Genomic DNA, 21300 nt, shown 5'->3' with positions numbered 1-21300 from the left:
TCTTACCATAAAAAAAAAAGATAAATATTTGAGATCCAAAAAAGAGAAGGTCCTACAAAGAAATTCACTTTTTTTTTTTTATTACCTATAACAGAAAAGGCTCAGTAACAAGCAAAATATTTAAAACTGAATGAAGGGGTACAGCCAACAATAGAGCACTGTGGTGGTCGGTCTAGAAACCCGCATTTAATCCAAGCACCAAAACAAAGAAAACTATGCAGTAAAATATGGACTACTTTGATGGAATACTTAGTATTATAAGAACAGTAAGGAATAAATGTGGAGCTTGGGAATGTAACTCAGTGAGACAGCATTTGACCACACATGAGGTCTAGGTTCCTAGCAGCCAAAAAAGAAAGAGAGAAAAGAAGGAAGAAAAGTGTGTGTGTGTGTGAGGGGCAGGGGAAACTTGGGAAAAGAACAGCAAACTTTTTACACTATGACATACATGCAAATACACGCGTACACATACAACACATAAACACAGACATACACACAGACACACAGACACACACAAATAAGGTAGGTAAATAAATAGTTAAGAAACTGCTAACTTCCTCATAAAATTTTGCATTGAGAGAGCAAATACAAGGTCTGTCCCTTGGATCCTTACCACCATGGCTGTATCTCTTGACTCCTCCAGTCCTTCTTCTAAGTCACTCAAAGTCTCCAGGTCTAGGTCTTTCTCCTTTTCTTTTTCTATTATTTCTTTTACTTTTTTCCTCCTGTTTTTACCACTCCCATACACACCAATGTCAGTTCGTGGACTTAGCACCTGCAAAATTTTAAAAATATTTAAAAATAAAGACTAGTTTAAAAATTAAAACTCTTGAGAGTAAAAATAACCATTAATGGACCACTTTCCATGTCCAAGGTACCTTTTCATTTAACTTTAATGTTTAAGAGGCAAGATCTTACTTTGTAGCTCAGTCTATCCTATAATTATTAGTGATCCTTCTCCCTTCTCCCTCAGTCATCACACCACAGGTATGTTATCTAATTAAAATTTGACAACTATTCACAGCAGTTACTACTTCTCAGATTTTATTGATAAGAAAAACAGACTCAGACAAGGGACAGCTTGACAAAGGATAAAGGCTGAAATTCCAAAGTGTATCTATCCTCTTTAACTATTGTTAAAGATGTTCAACTGTTCAAGATAAAAGGAATTAAATTTTCTCTGAGGGATAAGACTCTTCAGCAGAATCTATTGACAAAGGTTTAGATATATGCTGGTTGCTTTTTCTGGATACAGCATAGATTAATGAAAAAAGGGTTTGCCTAAGACCAAGTTTCAATTCCACATCTGATATTAGCTAATAGAAATTAATTATAACGATGACTAAATTAGCCGAAAAGACCCTTTCGTCAACACTTCTATCAGGAGTGGTTTATCAACTGCTGAGAGAATGCTAAAGCAGACATGGTTATCTTCACCTGCAACAATGTATGGCTGGAATTCTTCTTAAGGAAAGTCCGCCCAGTCCGCTCTCTCCAGGCCCGTGCTGCTGCTACTTGTGATTCCACTTGAGGCAAGGCATCAAGACGCACAGGGATAGGACGTCCTTTAGCAGATAAGCTCTCAAGCTGTTCCAAGTAAGCATAGTTGTTGCCGCTCTAGAAATGAAAAAGTAGATCCATACAATTTTAATTCTGTCATGGAGTCTGGCAAAGTATTTGGAGAAACTTAGTCAATGCATTCTTTCTTTCTTTTCTTTTCTTTTCTTTTTTTTTTTTTTTTTAATTCAAAAAGGGGAATGGAACCTAGGCCTTGTAAACTAGGCAGGTAGTAGCCCCACTAAGGGACATCTTCAGTATTTGTGTTAATTTCTTTCTTTCTTTCTTTTTTGGTTTTTTTCGAGACAGGGTTTCTCTGTATAGCCCTGGCTGTCCTGGAACTCACTCTGTAGACCAGGCTGGCCTCAAACTCAGAAATCCACCTGCCTCTGCCTCCCAAGGGCTGGGATTAAAGGCGTGTGCCACCACGGCCCGGCTTGTGTTAATTTCTGTTTTAAATAAAGTAACTGGGTCTCTTTAATGAACTGAAACTTCAAATTTTCTACAAAAAAAAGTTAGTAAAAATTAATTTAATGTAGTTTATTTATTTTTGAGACAGTGTAGGCCAGGTTGACCTCACCCACAGGTATCCACTTGCCTCTGCCTCCTAAGGAATTCAACTTTTTGTTGTCGCTGTTTATTTTATATGTGTGAGTACACTGTCAATGTCTTCAGACATACCGGAAGATCCCATTACATTGGATTCCATTACAGATGGATGTGAGCCACCATGTGGTTGCTGGGAGTTGAACTCAGGACCTCTGGTAGAGCAGTTAGTGCTCTTAACCACTGAGGCATCTCTCCAGGCTCTTGTTTTGTTTTAATTTTTTTTTTTTAATTTTTTTTTTTTTTTGTTATTTGAGACAGGGTTTCTCTGTGTAGCCCTGGCTTTCCTGGAACTCACTCTGTAGACCAGGCTGGCCTGGAACTCAGAAATCCGCCTGCCTCTGCCTCCCAAGTGCGGGGATTAAAGGCGTGCGCCACCACTGCCCAGCTTTGTTTTGAAAAGACAAGGTTTTAGGATCGCCTTGATGGTCTTGGAATTAGCTCTGTAGACCACGCTGGCCTTGAACTCACAGAGATCCATCTGCTTCTGCCTCTCAAGTGCTGGGACTAAAAATGTGTGCCACTAACACCTAGGAAGAATTTGTAATGAACAAATTACCAAAATTTTTCTTTTAATAATTAATAAGAGAACCAGTAAGGTAAAAATATTTCAGAGAACAAGCTGAACAGAAATATATAAATGAAATTAGAAATAAAGAATGAATTTGCTACTAAAAGTAAATATTTTTAAAAGATTCTATAAGACCGTCTTGCTAATATGTATGTGTAGCATGTACAGCGCCTACAGACGCCAGCAGTGTTGGATCCCCTGGAACTAGAGTTACAGATGTTGTGAGTTGCCATGTGAGTGCTGGAAACTGAATCCAAGTCCTCCACAAAAGCAATAAATCCTCTAACCTGTGAGCCATTATTTCAGCCCCCATAAATAATATCACAGAGGACAACAAAAGAAACTTTTTTGTAGTGTAGAAATCTATGTTACCATTACAACCCCAAAATTAGTTTCTATGGACATAAGATTAAAAACAGTATCTTAGACTGTATAACCACTCCTGCTACGTTACAGAATGAAAGCTATGAATGATTACTTTCACCCTAAACACATGGTATTTTAGTATTTTTATGTTATGAAATCACTTGTGTTTAGAAGCATTATACTATATTCTAGGAAAAGGTTATTTCTCATAACTGATATAGTTGCTTGAAATTTTATTTTAAAGACACATCAACACATCTTGGAAAATAAAGACAAAAAGAAAAAAAAAATCAATGAATTTTGCTGATGTATGCATATAATCCCAGCATTTAGAAGATAGGAGGTAAATTCAGAGTTCAAGGCCCACTTTAGCTACACAGCTTAAAGCCAACTTAGACCATATAAAATAGTGTTTCAAAAAATAACCAAATCACTCTATCAATTCTTTACAATAATAATATAGAAATAGGGGACTGGAGAGATGGCTCAGCAGTTAAGAGTTTTTGTTCATGTATTAGACCCAGGTTCAGTTCTAACACCCACATGACTTCTTACTACACCATATAACTCCAGTTTCAGGAAATTCAAAACCCTCTTCTAGTTTTTCTGGGCTTGTGCATGAATGTGGTACACAAACATACATTCAGGCACAAATACATACAATTAAACAATGATTTTAAATAATAATATATTGTGGTATTATGAAACACTAATGGCAAAAATCACTAAGGTAGTAGGATAAGAAGAGTTAGCTTAAACATACAAATAAAAACACTCAAATATCAAAAGGGCAAACAAATAATATGTTCGTTCTTACTCCTTCTGGTGCCCAGCTATTGTCCCTTGACTACAGAATATCTTCTGGGTCAACCTAGAAGTCATGTAACCTGAGGATCTGTCCTAGTAAAAGAACCTATTCACTCAGAGCCTCCAAGTCAGTACTCTACCAAAGCGAAGGACTGACAATCCTTAAAAATGATCAAGGGCCGGGCTGTGGTGGCGCACGCCTTTAACCCCTGCACTTGGGAGGCAGAGGCAGGTGGATTTCTGAGTTCGAGGCCAGCCTGGTCTACAGAGTGAGTTCCAGGACAGCCAGGGCTATACAGAGAAACCCTGTCTTGAAAAAACTGGAAAAAAAAAAAAAGATCAAGGAGGTAAGTCAGAAATGGTAGTACGTGACTTTAAGCCCATTACTGAGGTAGCAGAGGCAGGCAGATCTCTGTGAATTGGAGGCCAGACTGGTCTATGCAGTAAGTTCCAGGCCAGTTTCCAATGTGTAAGAAACTCATATTCATGACCAATCAGAGCTACACAGTGAGACCCTGCCTCAAAAAACAACAGCCTCGCCCTTTCTCTGAAAAGTTGATTATCTAACTCTATCAACTTTCCTAATCAAAGCTAGTAATCTTTAAATATTTAGTATTTATCCTGAATTTTAAAATCAGAGGAAAGAATAAATGAATTATTACCTTATTAGCATATTCTAATGAAGTAAGGTTTATATCATTTACTTATGAGAAGGCATTACCTGATAGGCAGGCTAATCTGAACGTTTCTTTACCTGAATAGCTTCCACTTTAGCTGTCCATTCACGAGCCTTTTGTAAGGCTTCTTTTAAGGACAACACATTGGGTAGAAAGGCTGGAATGTTCTTGGCTTCATTCACAATATTTTCTAAATTTGCCATACTGTGCCGTGGTCTAAATGAACAATAAAACAGCAAGATACTAAGTAAAAGTTAAATTGCTAAAAGAATTAAAATATCATTTTCCAATGTGTTAGAAACTCATATCCATGAACTCATTTAATTCTTTTTTTTTTTTTTTTTTTTAATATTTTTTATGTATAGGAATACACTGTCACTGTTTTTAGACAAACCAGAAGAGGGCATCAGATCCTATTATAGATGGTTGTGAGCCACCTGTGGTTGCTGGGAATTGAATTCAGGACCTCTGGAAGAGCAGTTAGTGCTATTAAACACTGAGGCATCTTCTCTGGGCCCCACTCATTTAATTCTTATCACACTCCCACAAGGCAAACAAAGCTACCATCTTTATTTCTATTTTACAGAGAAGAAAACTATCTTATTTCTCATAAACTAATTGGATGTAGTACATGACACACAGGATGTTCTGATTGAGAATGAGTCTTGGCTGCAGGCTCCTTTTACTTACTCAGTGCTAGACTACCTCTACTCTACCACTCTAAAATACAAGCAATGATCAGAGGTGGGCATGGCTAGAAACACAGGGAACAACAGAACAGAAACCCATTTATGCTGAGCATTCACTGATGAACAAAACAAAGACCTTATTCTCACTCATCAAAATCTAAGAATTACACTGGTACTAAAAACTAGGAACAAATTTTTTTAGGCTCAAAGCCATAGGTAATAGTAAATTAATTCTGCCTAGAGACTTGAAAGTACTTTAACCAAGGCTCTAAACGAGTACATTATCTAATGAAAGAAAGTGAAAAGAAGTATGGGCAAAATTTATTTTTAAGTTGGCAGTTTCCTTTTTCGATTGGAGATGGTATGGTAGGTGCAGGGAGCAGATGGCGTGTGAGTGAGCATGAACTACAAGAGTTTGGGCAGCAACACATAAAGGACTCTGAGCCTCACACATCTGCTATGTAAAGCAGTGGGAAGCTTTAAAGGAGTGCACTGTCTTATCATGAATTCTGTTCCTTGTTAGGAGGCATGTGGGAAAATTCAATGGAATTAACTAAAAAAACCAGAAAGCATTTACCAAAGAAATTTGTTATCGATTAAAATTTTATGAGTTAGGATACTGTGGTAATGTATGCCTTTAATGCCAGCACCTGATAGACCTCTGTGAGTTCAAGGCCAGCCTATTCTACACAGAAAGTTCCAGGACAGCCAGAGCTACATGGTGAGACCTCCATGTAAAAAAAAAAAAAGAAAAAAGAAAAAAAAGTTTTGCTATATAAATATATACAAAGATGGTAAATAAACTTATGAAATTTCCAAGGAAATTCAATATAGAGTAAAAGGAAAAGGCTGTTATTTCTGTGAAAAAGCCATTATTTAAGCGGCAAAGAAAAGGCAAATGGAAGACATAGTAATCAATGCTAAGAGATCAAATGTACTAAGATATGATCCAGAAAGCTATACCACCACCTTTTTTTTTTTTTTTTGTGGTGAACTTTTTGATATAGAGTTCTTTCTTTGTGTAGCCCTGGAACTTGCGTTGTAGACCAGACTGGCCTAGTATACACAGAAATCTCCCTGCTTCTGCCTCTCAATTGCTGGGATTAAACCACCCCAGCTGCAAACCATCACCTGGCCAGACATCACAACTTTTTATTTTGTTCAAGATATTCAGTATCTAAAATTCATTTATCTACCTTTCTCTCCTCACTGAAATATTAGCTCTATAGGAATTGGGACCTTCTGGGTCTTGTTTACTACTGTCCTCACAGAACATAGAGATAGTGTGATATGTAGCAGATAATCCACAAACACTGCACTACAAAACTCAAGGGAAAATATATAATGATCATTACAGTTAAGCTAGTGGCAACAGAGTTAAAGACAGATAAAAATATAGTGAGGCAAAATCATCAGAATTTAGTGACTTAATCAAAAATTACTAGTTTCTTATTCCAAAGTCATTTCCTCTTCCCCATTTAAAATGTTCCCATCTCCATGAACTGTCACAAACAGATGATACATAGTTATCTGAATATTTAGGATATCAGAAGTTATAAATAAATAAATATTGGTATGTATTCTACACAGCATCTACAAAGCAAAATATCCAAGCTACACAGAGGCCCCTTTTAAGAAGCAAAACTATGAAATCACCTGAAGTTTTTCCTATCAAATACTTCCAAGGGTGTTTTGCCTATGTGCACGTCTGTGTTTGAATCCTCTGGAACTGAAGTTATAGACAGTTGTCAGCCACCACATGGGTGCTAAGAATAAAGCCAGGGATCCTTTGAAGAGGAGCCATTGTTCTTAGCTGCTGAATGAACAGTCTTCCCCCTCAATGGGCATTTTGTAACTCTTATTTTGTAATTGTATTACTAGCATAGACTTGAAACAATACTATTTCTCATCATTTTAGTTACCTAACAACATCCATTACACAATAGTCTGGACATATCTGAAACTGTTCTACATGTAGCCAAATTTGATAACTAGTGATTGGTCAAAAGGCACAAGACAAATAATGTAAGTTAATGAAACAGGCTGTATGTTCCTCCATCTCATCGACTCTCTTACTTAGGACGAGTGTTTTCTCTTGCATATATGTCTATGTACCGTGTGTGTGCCTGGAGGATACCCTGATACCCAAAAGAGGGTATCAGATCCTCTAGGATTGAAGTTACAAATTCATTGTGTGCTACCTTGTGCTGATACTTCAACCCGAGTCCCTTGGAAAGGCAAGCAGTGCTCTAAACACTGAGCCATCTCTCTACCCCTTAAGTTATTAAAGAGACAGCTGTCACCAAAACATGCTCACCTTGCTTGCAGGCAGACCTTAGCCTTCTCTTCCCATCGTTCAGAGACTGTGAGGAGTTCCTGTAGTTCAGCCATTGCTTTTTCCACAGCATGGTGAGGTGCCAAGCCTACCCCAGAGTCAATCAATTTCTTCATGACATCCAAAGTGACTTGTTGTGGATCTGATAGAGTTAGTCTTACTTCATCCAGCCACCGTGCCTGCTGTAGTTCTTGCTTTAGTCGGGGCAATTCAGGTAGCTCCACATAGAGACTAGAGCCCATGTCTATTAACATTTGGAGTTTGGAAGAATCTGGGGTTTCATCCATCATGGCCTCCTGGGCACGTTCATGAAATTCTTCTACGTCATCCAGCAGATTCTGAAAAGGTAAAAAATAAAACAAAAATAAACAGCAGATTTTGTTTGACAACCCATCTAGTTATAGAGTATTTGCCTAGTATGTACTAAGGCCTTTGGTTTGATCCCCAATCCTCAACATTACCACTAAAAAAATAAAAGAGCAAATGCTAGAAATAGTTCAGGCATAGTGTTAATTCTAGGCCCTTTTACAGTCTCACCAGACTAGCACAAGATATTTACACATCTGAAAATCTTAGTATGTTACCTGGTAACTAATTTCTTTCTACACTCCCCTTTAAAACGATTTTTTTACATACATGAGTGTTCTACCTATATGTGCATATATGTTCTACATATATGTGCACATGTGTGTGTGGGTGCCTGGTACCCTGAAAGGGCAAAAGAGGGTTTCAAAGCCCCTGAAAATGGAGTTAAGAATGGTCATGAACAACCATGTAGGGGCTGGGATCCACACCTGGGTCCTCAGGAAGAGCAAACAGTACTCTGTAATGTTGAGCCACCTCACCAGCTTCTACCTCTTCAATTAAAATATGGCTAGATCAATAAAACATGTCTTCTTATGGCAAGGAAAGTACGACTAATTCACTCAATAGATATTAGAAGATGACTAACTTAGACACAGGCTTTTCTACAGTATATAGGATAGAGCAAGATGGTTTCTTTGAAGTCTGTTGCAATCAAAGAAACAGCATATGTCTTTTGTTCTGCCCTTTTCTTTCTTTTCCTTCCTTCCTTTTCTCCCCGCGCCCCCCCCCCCCCCGAGATGGGGAGAAGGGAATGTGCCTAAGTCAGAGACAACTTGTGGGAGGCGGATCGCAGCACAGATTCCGCAGGTATCAGGAATGGCACTCATTTGGTGAGCCTAGTGGTGAGCATCGCCACCCCCTGAGCCATCGTGATAGACCCCATACATTCTAATATAGATAGTAGTAAATACCTAAATAAAACTGTTTCAATTAGTGTTACACATCCTAAATGTAAAGCAGGACAACCTAACAGAGAATGACCCAAGGTGAAAAAAAGGGTGAAAAAAGGCATTATTAGTTAGCAGTAGGTAGTAACCATGTATGAGTGAACCAGAACTAAAACAAAGAATTAGGGAGATGGCTCAGTAGATAAAATGCTTGCTGTATAAACGTGAGGATCCACACAAAGATGGGGCAGGAATGGTGGCCTGCTTGTAATCTCAGGACTTGGAGCCAGCCATAGAAAGAAAAGCTCCAGGACAAGTTGGCTGGCTGGACTGACTAGCTAAATAGGTGAGAGCTCCAGGTTCAAGCAAGATACCCTGCCTCAGTAAATAAAGTTGAAAAAGACCCCACCTCATTAAGTAGAGAATGGTTGAAAAAGACACCACTGGCCTTCATATACACAGGCACCTGTATAAATGTGTTCAGATATGAACATACATATGTAAGTGCATGCATATCATACATATGGGAGGGAGGGAGGGGAGAAGAGGGAAAGTAAAGATTAAATGAAGAGGTGTAATGGGAATGTAGTAGAAAGTGTTCAAGCCTGGCAAACATTAGTCACTGCCCCATACCTTGTTTTGAGGCAGGTTTTCATGTATTCTAGGCTGACCTTGAACTCACTATGTAACTAAATATGACCTTGAACTTCTGATCCTTCTATTGTTTATCTCTTCAGCACCGAGATTATAGATGTTTATTGCTATACTGGTTTTTGTTTTTTATTAATCTGATATTGGAGATCAGGGTTTCTGGCATGTTATATATGCATTCTACTAACTGAAGTACATACAGTCCAAGAGCTACTAAGCACATGATTTCCAGAGATGCTTGAGCTGAGTATGTTGCTACAAGTGAGTAAAGGACAAGTAGCAAACCTAAATAAGCAGAAGATGAGACAATGTCTTACAGATTACAGCAAGTTAAGCTTTCATTTGAAGCCAGGTAGTGGTGGCGCACACCTTTGAACCCAGCACTCAGGAGGCAGAGGCAGAGAAATCTCTGAGTTAGAGGCTGGCCTGATCTACAGAGCTAGTTCTGAACAGCTAGGACTGTACAGAAAAACCCTGTCTTGAAAATAAAACAAAACAAAAAATGATTTCATTTGATAATTCTGGAGATCCAGAAGAAAATGTTAATCATAGAAAAGGAATCTAATTCGATTTATATTTAAGATGAGTAAAAAGGAAAAGAGAAAAACAGTTAAGCAAGAGGTACTGCAGAGGAACCAGAGAGATGGTTCAGTTGCTAAGTGCACTGACTGGCTGTTCTTCCAGAGGACCCAGGATTGGATTCCAACACACAAAGAGAAATTTACAATCATCTCTAAGTCCAGTTACAAAGAATCAGATGTCCTCTTTTAGACTTCTTGGGCACTACACATGCAAGTGGTCTACAGACATACATACACACAAAACACCATACACATAAAACCACAACACGCACGCACGCACACAAAGATATGGCACAGAGCAAACTGTAAGTAAAAGAAATAAGAGGTTTACTGTGGGATAAAGCTAATAATGGAAGATGCACTGGAAACAAAGCAAACAAGTATTTTGACTCATCAGAAGGCCTTTACCATGCTTTTTAGTCTGCCTACAAAAATAAAGAGCATCCATCAGAACACAGGGTCTGTAGGAAGGTAAAAAGGAAAAAAAAAAATCTCAGAGCTAGAGATTTGAAAATGAACATGATATAGGTTGATTCTTTTTGAATCACATTAAGAAGGTATTAGGAAAGAGCACACCTAAAGAAAGGAGTATATTTGCTGATATAGTTTAACACTTATTAGTCAAGCTAAGAACAATAATAAAAAAATAAACAGGGGCTGGAGAGATGGTTCAGTGGTTAAGAGCACTGACTGCTCTTCCAAAGGTCCTGAGTTCAATTCTCAGCAACCACATGGTGGCTCATAACCATCTACAATGTAATCTGATGCCCTCTTCTGGTGTGTCTGAAGACAGCTATAATATACTCATATACATAAAATAAATAAATAAATCTTCAAAATAAAAACCAAATTCTTCAAAAATAAATAAATAAACATTTTTTTAAAGAGGAGAAAAAGCAGAAAAGAGGTACAAATTGTGTTATAAGCAGCCTTAGAAGAAAACTGTTCCTAAAATAGGCAGCTAACAAAGTACAATACAACAAGAATGTAACCTAAGATATTACAAACTGATGAGTTAATTAAAAAAAAAAAATATATATATATATATCTATATCAAAATTACTAACTATGCAGAATACTACTTGACATAGACCTTTGGCAGGTTTTGTTTTGCTTTAAAGGCATGTGCCACCACTGTCTGGCCACCTTTAAGATTTTTATATGATCATTAAATAATAACAGTCCTAGAAATGTCAGAGCCCTGATTTTAAAAGATCGTGCATATTATTAACTAATCATTATACCCTTGGTTCTTTTTATGTACACTGCAGTTAAAATACATTTGTGTTAGATGGAACTTTGACTCAAAATTAGCATAGAGAATAACTCTAAAATACTCATAGCTTAGGATTTTTAAATGGAATAAAGGCCAAGGGGCTGGAGAAATAAATTATGGTTTAGTGGTTAAGAGCACTAGCACTGGCTGCTCTTCCAGAGGACCCAAGTGCGACGACTCCTAGTACCTACATGGTAGAGAAAATGACCTGTAACTGCAGTTCCAGGGGATATGATGCTCTCTCCTGCCTTCCATGAGCACTGTACACACACGGTGCACAGACATACACGCAGGAAAAACAACTTAAAAAAAAAAAAAAAAAAGCCAAGAGACTGCCCTGTCTAACTAAATCTCAAATCATAATATCTAAATCTTGTATCTCATATATATGCTATCTAAGATTCCTTACATAGCAATACACAGAACCTAACACTAGTCTATACATACAATTCTAATTCGGAACAGAAGTTCATAAACAAAACAAAAAAGAATGTTTCACCTTTACTTGTCGAGTTTGGCTGATGACACACGGAAGACTAACAAGTTGTTGGACAAAGGCCTTCAATTCTTCTACTGTCAGTTTGGTCCGAGTCTTCCCACTATCTGAGCTCTGCCTGATATGAAATAATATTGAGACACAGAAAAATACAGTCAATCTGATATCAAATGGGGCTCCTACTCTCCGATGAATTAAGCCCTTAGCAATCCTAGAATTCTAGTGTTGAATAAACCCCCCCCCGATAATTATCAAGAAATAGTAACAGTCTTCTAATCTATAACTACTATATATTTGAAACATTAAATATATTCCCATGGTAGAATATGAAGCCCACTGAGAAAATGAAATCTTTGTGTCTTAAGAGGCTCACATTGAGAACATACGGGTTTGACCTGCTTTAGACTACTGAACCCCTTAAATACACCCCAAAATCTGTTTTATTTAACTATAGTTATTCTTATTTTCTGTGTATATGTTTTGCTTGCACATATGTATATCACATGAGTACAATGCTCAAAAAGGACAGAGGGCATCAGATCTCTCGGAACTGAAGCCAAGGGGGTGCTAGGAACTGAACCTGAGTCCTCTGGAAAAACAGTCAGTGCTCTTAACCATGGAGCCATCTCTTCAGTCCCCCAAAATCTTTTACATGTACACTTATTTTGAAACATGTCTGAGCTCTGTCTGATATGGAATAATACTGAGACACAGAAAAATATGGTCAATGGTCAAGCTTTCCTAAAAGCAAATTAATGTACACTGGAAAATGTCTCTAGCAAAGGTTCTCTGATTAGATTCTAAAAAATAAAAACTTAAAATCCAATGTAAAGAACTATAGAAATAACCACATAGATAGAAGAAATGTATTGAATAACTATAAAATAATACCACAGAAAATGTTTATAAAGTAGGAAGGACAGAAGGAAAAAGAAGTGAACAAGCCGTCTAATATATGGCAGGAAGAAAGCTCCAAGCTGAATGAAAAGCAAATGCAAACACTAAACAAAAGCATACCTTGTACATATGAATAACAGCAAGTCAAAGAGTGTTACAGAATGGAACAAGTTTATTGAAGAATAGAAAATTGTGAAATTAGAAATATAACTTCTCCTTAAAAAGTAAATCAGAAGCCCAGCAGTGGTGGCGCACACCTTTAATCCCAGCACTTGGGAGGCAGAGGCAATTGGATTTGAGTTCGAGGCCAGCCTGGTCTACAGAGTGAGTTCCAGGACAGCTAGGACTACACAGAGAAACCCTGTCTCGAAAAACAAAAAAACAAAAAAGTAAATCAGTTCTAACAAAAGGTAGAAAATAAAGCTAATCATCTGAACTAAAAATATTTTATTCATATTCAAATCTTTTGTTATTAAGTATTTTGATCCATGCTGTTAACAGACCTTTTCTGGATGCTGTGGTATGCCTTTAATCTCACTACTTGGGAGGTAAAGGCAGGTAGAGCTCTGTGAATTTGAGCCTATGTGTTTAAGTTTTTTGTTACTTCAGATAAAGTTGAATATACAGCTAGGTCTTTGTCCCAAAGATACTACATAAACTTCAGTATTATTTTCAGCATTGAAACTGGTAGGCCTTTTGCTGTTTCCTTAGTGTAGTTTCCAACGAGCTTAAATTTAAAGAACTTCTGATAATTTATGAACATGGAGAAAGGGAAGGAGTGGAAAAGAAGAATGAAAGTTACTAGGGATGGAAGAAACATGGCCATTGGAGCAAAATAGAACACAGGGCCTCATAGAGCAATTAAAGTGGAAAAAAATAGGAATCCAGAGGAGAATTCTACTCTTCTTGGTTTACCTGTGTTTTTGCTTTTTGCTCAGAAGAAGCTGAGCCACAGAACCACAGGTCTCAGCTTCTTTCACTGCATCCCTGAGCTTTCGAAAGAGATCATTCTCTGGGTATTTCCTATCCTCAGCATCTTCCAGCATTACTCGCAATTCAATCAAATCTGTAAAGATAAATATGATAATAAACACAAAAAAGCCATTCTACAACGGTCATAAAGCTCAGTCAAGAGTCACTAACATACTAGTAGAAACAATGAGGCTTTCAAAGTCTCCAGATGCTTATTGCCAATGGATGACTTCACTCAAATAAGCTATGTCTGATCTGTCTCCTTAACCCTATTCCCTCCTCCCTTTCTCTTTCCCTTTTCCTAATTTGTCTCTATTGAAAACAATCACAAGTCTTTCAGTGTCACTAAACTAAATCTGGCTCTCTAAAATATGTCCACTACAACTTACCTGTGGCCCTTTAAGCCAGCTTTTTCATTTAAAACAGATTCTCACTAGGTATGGTGGCAGTGTCGTATAATCTCAGCACTGACACCAAGGTAAGAAAGGTCATGAGACTGAGGCCAGTCAGAGCAACAAAGCACATTCTGGATCACAGCAGATAATCTTAAAACTACAGCCATAGCAAATGACCATACCTGCTACCTGATCTCAGAAGCTAAGTTATACCAGGTCTGCTAAGAACATGGATAAGAGAAAACTAAGTGTATATTCAACTCTGTCATTATAAGCTAGGATTTCCACTTGTTAATGGAAAATAAAAACACACATAAGTTTTTTTAAAGTGATAGTTTTTGCTGGGTGGTGGTGGCACACGCCTTTTAATCCCAGCACTTGGGAGGCAGAGGCAGGTGGATTTCTGAGTACGAGGCCAGCCTGGTCTACAGAGTGAGTTCCAGGACAGCCAAGGCTACACAGAGAAACCCTGTCTCGAAAAGCCCCCCCCCCCCCAAAGTGATAGTTTTTCATAATAAAGAAGGAAACTTAACCTTTCTTATGGTTGAAGCTAGCAGACAATGCTTCTGTAACACGATTGACCCAAGTGTCATAGGACTGTGCTCTCACTTTGACACCATAAAGCAGAGATGGGAGGTCTTCTAGTGGGTAGCGGTACCTATTTAAAACAAAACAAAACGAACAAACAAACAAAAAATAGAAGTAAAAGCTTCAAAATACAACCACCTGAAAATTAGGGGAAAAAAATCAAATTCCTGATTTCAATGGAGAAAGAGACAGATAGACAGAGAGACGGGGTGAGGGTGGGGATGGCCGGGGTATACAGACAGTGCAGAAACTCATGACATTAACTGGCCATGAAACTAAATATAGTAATGCTGGTTAGGTTTAATTTTAAAGGAAATTTAAAACTTGGGAAGTAGATAGTCAATAAAGTTATTTGTTTAGGAACAGAAAAGAAAGCAAAAAACAACATTAAGGTGGTTTCTTAATAGATAATGAGGACTGCTCTTATACCAACACTCAGGAGACAAAGGCAGAAGGATGTCTGTGAGTTCAAGGCCAGCCTGATCTACCATAGTGAGCTCTAGGCTAGCCAAAATTACAGAGAGACCTTATCTAAAAAAAAAAAAAAAAAAAAAGAAAAAAGAAAAAAGAAAAGAAAAAGAAAGAAAAGGAAAGAAAAGAAAAAGTGCAGTAACTTTTAAATACCTAAGACACTTGTTCTGCATGGGGCAGGAGCAAAGATCAGTTGGATGATACAGACATACAAGTCGCTCCGGATTACAGGAGCATGTGAGAGCTGAGAGAAAACATGTGGTTCTGCATGCTGAACACTGCCGCTCATCATCAGGAACAAGTTCAAAGACTTCTTCTTCTGACATCACAACACCCTAGAATATAATTTATGATTATCAGATCAGGTCTCAACTAAAAATGAAAACAGCTTTTAAAAAATTAAAAATTAGGCACTCTTTTAATCTCAGCACTTAGAAGATAGGAAGATGGATCTCTCTGAATTTCAGAGCAGCCAGGACTACATAGTGAGACTGTGTCTTTAAAACAAACAAACAAACAAACAAAACCAAATCAAGATATACAATTCTATCAATACAAACTACTCAAAAGATTAAGAAAGGTCAAAAGTTAAACCCTAAAAACAACTAGCATTTGAAGAAATAAGAGAGAAGACAGAGTAGTCCAATGTGATAGTCTAGAATCACATAACTTGGATGAAAAACAAACAAAGTGGATTTAATTTTCTTATTTAAAATAATTAATATTAGAGGGCCAGCTAGATGGCTCAGTAGGTAGAGTTGCTTGCATGAAGGCATGACTCATGGAATTCAATGTCCAGAATCCATAAGGCAGGAAGAGAAGACCAACTTCGGAGTTCTCCGACTTCAACATGCACCACTGAAAGTACAGGTGGATCACAGAGGGTGATGACAGTATGGGAACAACTCTAGAGAATAGCAGTACACATGTCATGAGAAGCAAAATGGGAAACATGGGGAAAAAACAGAGACAATACTGGAGCAGAAGAGGGATAAGTAACACTAAGGCTATTTGTAAAAGCCATAGAGAATCAAACTGTTTATAATATAGATAAATGTACATGTACATACACACACAGTTTGAATAAAGTTACATGACAATTGGAGTGATAATGTTCCCCGTAAGTGCCACATTTCTAATAAGAAATCCAGTACTAGACATGAAAAAGAGTTGCTGGTCAAGTAAGTCTAAGTGACTCTCAAAAGAAAATAGGCTAATGTCCTTGCTTGCCTCCAAGAAGTTGAAGGTATGTCCCTATTGCTGAAGATGCCATACACTTTAGAAAGAGGGCTAAGAGGAATCAAGTGTGATCTATCTCAGAAGCCTTCCCCCTGAGGCCTAACTTTCATGGTACCAGAAGGATACATACAGACTGTCAAAGGAGAAAAGCAGTCAATAGTCCTACCCAGCTGTAACAATTACAAAGCACAATAACCAACATAGCAGGTATCACCAAAGGTTCAATAGTGGTACTTATATCCTGACAGTAACCAACAGCTGCCTAACTGAATTAAAAACCTGCTTACTAGGAGGGAATTCAAGCTTTGTAAACCTTGCCAACTGGCTAGGAAAGAATCTACTACTTTCCTAAACCAGGATAATTTCTAGTTGCTTTCTAAATACTTAGCTTTATATCCACAGATTAAATGTAGCTTCCACTCTTCATCAAAGAAGTTTCTTTTTGGCAGAGACCATTATTAAAGCCATTAATTAGACAAAATGGAGACAACAGTTGACTGTGGGTTGCCCAGACCTAATTAATATAAACCCTGCACCTAAGAGGTCAGAAAACAACAGGGAAGAGGGGCAAGGAAAGGAAGATAACCAAAGTATCTTCTGTGCCTTCTAAATATGACAGAGAAGCTGCACTCAAGATAACCTATACAAGACCTAAACAATAACGCCACCAGATGACATGCCAACATGGAAGGGGCAATCTCACAAAGCCCTACTCCTAATGACTGTTCAGAGAGGGACAATCAGTCTTCCAAGCAATGAGTCCTCTAGTTGGTTATCTTATACTAAGTAGTCAGCCCAAAAAACATGTCAATACAAGCAACTCTAAATGCACTCAGCAGGTTGTATTTATACATATGTAACAATAATAATTTAAAAAGAGGCCATGAACTTGAGGCAGGTGGTGGGGATATAGGAGGAGTTGAAAGGAGCAGGTAATAAAGGAAATACAGTTCCTATATATAAAATTCCTAAGAAAAAACAAAACATAACCGCTTTTTAAAAGAGGGAAGAAAGAAATCTACTTAGCATACTCACCATTTGAACAACTGATTCCCTTAATCGTGTCTCTTCTTCAGTCATGAGAGTCAACTCTTTGCATACCATGGCAGCCAGCCCCACATCTAAGCATTCTGGGTCTGCTGCCATCTTGAAAATGAGTTCCTCGTGTGAAAAGACACAATGGCGTCTCAGCCGTCGATAGTGATTTACACACTGACGTCCAATGGGCAACTGAAAACAACAGATTTCAGAATTAAATTATATGTCCTAACACAGGCCCTAATTTACTTTCAGGTACTCATTCTTATTATAAAGATAAAATAAATCCTATCTGAACAAAAGATGTAACATTAATTGTAATTCTTTGTAAGCCAGACAAAATTTCACAGGTTTTTCCGCAGATAATGTCCATAAACTGAGATGCTAAGTTTCTGCCTGAAGCTGCCGATTTTTGAACTCACTGTGTACTGGAAGAAACTAAAGAGACTGAGGCCTAGTAATGAAGGTCCTTAATCCCAACACTCAGGAGGTAGAGGCAGAAAAATCTCTTCTACATAAAGAGACACTTCTGTTTTTGGGGGTGGGAGACCAAACAAAAAACAAAGCAAAAAGGAAAAAAAAAAAAAAAAAAAAAAAAAAAAAAAAAACCCCAAAAGAGCACAACAGGGGGGCACAAAGTTATAATTCCATCATTTGGAAAGTGGAAGTATAAAGATCATGAGTTCAAGGTTCAAGGCCATCCTTTGCTCATTTGAGCTCAGCTCATGGCAGACAAGACTCCACAAAAATTAAATAACTACATACATACATACATACATACATACATACATACATACAAAAGTGAAGTGTCATGAAGTTATATGAGTTAGCAAACTCTGAAACCAGTCTAACACAGGGCTACCAGTAAGTGCAAAGAAAAAATTTTGCAAAAAAATGTTAAAGTTCAGGCTAAAGTATTAAGTAAAAGTATTCAAAACTTAAGAATCCACAGAACAAAAAAAATATTATCAGAAGGGGAAAAAAATGAAAAAGGAAAAAAAAGATTTACTTATTTATTTAAGCAATTTACATAATCTGACTTGTCATTTTTTAAAAATAAGAACCATAGCAATGGTTGATTTAGATTCTAGCCTCTAGAAATTCTTTTAGTAACAACCAGCCTTGTAGAAAGAGATTTCAAAACTGTGAAATCACTAAATAATATGCTTTATTTTCTCTATCAGTAAAATCTATACAGACTATAAATGACCACTTCTCAAAAATCAACAGATATACTCTGTAGTTGGAGATGTAGTTCACTGGTACAGCAAGCCTTAGCAAGCACAAGGCCCTGGGTTAGACACACATCACCAAAGAATAAAAAGCCAAATACAAAGTGTCCTTAAGACGGTGTCTGAAAATTTCTATAGCCAGTTTGTAAACCAAATTATGATATAAACTACACACTCTCTCATTTCATCTTTCCTATGCTCAGCAGAAAAATTATGGTGGTTAGAGCTCGTATTTAAATTTAAAACCTGTAACACAAAGGGACAAAAAAAGGAATCAGACTCACAGAGTGTATGCGAGTTATCTGAACCAAGCAGTGTTATAAATGAATCCAAAAAAACATATTTTGAACTTGTGGCTATAACTGTCCAGTAATGGCATACAACTCCTTTGTATCTTAACCTATACCCCTTCAGGGTTTCTGACACAGTGTCTTACACTTTAGTCCAGCCTGACCTCAAAGTCACAACAATCCTTTTGCCTCAACCCACCAAGTGCTAGGAAGAACCACTAGGCCTCACTCACATTTTTTTTTCTTAAACATTAACTCTTTAAGCATTCCTTACATAGCTACAATAAAAAGTAGACCCACCAAACTGGTTTGTTTGTGGGTTTTTTTGTTTGTTTGTTTGTTTGGTCTTTTTTGCAGTCCTTAATGATAATAACATATGAGGAAGCCAGAACTAATATTCATTGCAACTATAAAAGCTGTTAAATTTTCATTCATATCACTACCTTCACCTTAAAAGATTGAACAACTCTCAACTATTAACATTTTAAGTTGTTTAAGGTTGGGTAAGTCAAGCTATTAGTCTCTTGACACACAAGGTGAAACTTAGGCCTTTAGGCTGATAAGATGGGTCAGCAGGTAAAGGCACTTTGCTGCCAAGTTTGATAATCTGAATTCAATCTCTGGGACCCATGTGGTAGAAGAACCATTTTTCTTCTGACTTCCACATGCATACTGCAGCACACACACTAAATACATGTAGAAAACACAACAAAATTAAAAAATCTTAAGACCACTAAAATTGAGAGACTCTTGAGATCAAGTATCAGTATTTGCTGGGTATGGTGGCCACCACTCAGGAGACAGAGGCAGGTGAATCTTTGTGAGTCTGAGGTCAGTCTAGTCTACACAATGAGTTCCAGGCCAGTTAGGGCTACATGTAAGACCTTGCCTCGGATGGATGGATGGATGGATGGATGGATGGATGGATAAAGATGCGTATTAGTGATCACTAAAAATCATCCCCACCTCTTACCTGAATCATCCTGTATCCTGCCCTGTATCTACCCAGTATCTTGTAAATCCTAATTAATGTTAGTTATTTTTCAAAAGAGCTCACACCCACAGCAAATCCTTAACTGAGTTTTAATTACACTGTATTATGTGTTTCCACATCCAAATATGAAAAGTTTTAAAATACTGGACCAAAACAAGACAGCTCATAGTCCATGCCCAGTGTTGTAAGCCTAGTTCAAGGGCAGGCTAGGAAACACAGCAAGGTTCCATGCCAAATTCAAAATACTATCCATTTTATTATTATATGTTTTTTTGTACGACTGACTAGTAATGAAATGTAACAAATTAAATTGTCCACAGAAAATATAAGATCAGTGTTTTACTAGAGTGTTCCCACACCAAAAGTGTTAAAAGCCAAAGAACCCAGCATTACTGGGGGTTGAAAATAAAGTCAGTGTGTATAAGTATTCATTCAGTCTTTGCCAGTTTTTTCTCAATCAACATGATGAAGCCACAACTAGTTGTGTTTTGATATAGCAATTGTTGTTTTATTTATACGTTTTTAAAAGACTTATTTATTTTTATTTTATGTGCATTGGGTATCATGCCTGCATATATGTCTATGTGAGGGTGACAGATCCCCTGGAACTGGAGTTGTAAGCTGCTGTGTAGGTGCTGGGAATTGAACCTGGGTCCTCTGGAAGAGCAGCCACTGCTCTCAACCACGGAGCCGTCTCTCCAGTCCCATCATTTATACATTTTAAGATCTAAAAGAGCTCAGAGAAAATGAAGACTAGAAGAAACACATCTATTCCCCCAGAAAAGACAAACAAGTAAATGCCCATTTAGTTGCAAACATACTAGGGAAAATATTGAATAAGGAATGCAACAAAAATTCTAAATTACAATAGCTACTCCAATATACCCCTGAGATACTCATGGGCTCTACCCAAAACCCAGCTAAGTAAAATACTGTTTTTTATAGGGGTGTTAGTAGACGTACAACAGCCACGTGCTATAGAACAGACCCAGTCAGCAGTACAGAAGTTCACCGCTTCGGCAAAATTGTATCCCTGGTTAAATCCAGAGTGATAGGCACGAGGAAACGTCACCACAAACTCTCCAGCACACTGATTAGTCCTGTACACCTAAATGAAAAATAGGAACAGAGATTAAAATGGGGGGAAAAAAGGACAGGCCAACTCAGATCATTTCAAAAATATTTTCTAAAATTGAAAGTAACAGAACATCACCTTATAAATATAAAAAATATTAGGATTTAAGAAACAACTACAACTCTGCTTTTTTTCTTCCTCCCCCCCATCCCACCCTAGAGACAGGGTTTCTTCTGTGTAACCC

The 21300-nt window shown here is 37.5% G+C and overlaps 1 protein-coding gene across 1 annotated transcript in view; it reads right to left on the bottom strand.

The window, feature by feature from the left end:
• Positions 1–21300, bottom strand: part of Kdm5a (lysine demethylase 5A) — a 75535-nt gene that overhangs the window by 12977 nt on the left and 41258 nt on the right. The window contains exons 13-22 of the mRNA XM_034511294.2: positions 20970–21089; positions 17463–17657; positions 15342–15523; positions 14663–14787; positions 13678–13828; positions 11869–11983; positions 7591–7946; positions 4662–4800; positions 1438–1617; positions 614–775 (exon numbers count right to left, since the gene is read on the bottom strand). Coding sequence (XP_034367185.1) covers positions 614–775; positions 1438–1617; positions 4662–4800; positions 7591–7946; positions 11869–11983; positions 13678–13828; positions 14663–14787; positions 15342–15523; positions 17463–17657; positions 20970–21089 — 1725 coding nt within the window. The remainder of the gene's footprint in view (positions 1–613; positions 776–1437; positions 1618–4661; positions 4801–7590; positions 7947–11868; positions 11984–13677; positions 13829–14662; positions 14788–15341; positions 15524–17462; positions 17658–20969; positions 21090–21300) is intronic.

The sequence above is a fragment of the Arvicanthis niloticus genome, chromosome 9, assembly GCF_011762505.2.
Source record: "Arvicanthis niloticus isolate mArvNil1 chromosome 9, mArvNil1.pat.X, whole genome shotgun sequence".
NCBI classification, from domain to species: Eukaryota; Metazoa; Chordata; class Mammalia; order Rodentia; family Muridae; genus Arvicanthis; species Arvicanthis niloticus.
Note: the sequence above shows the minus strand (reverse complement) of the source record. Positions and strands in the feature narration are given on the sequence as shown.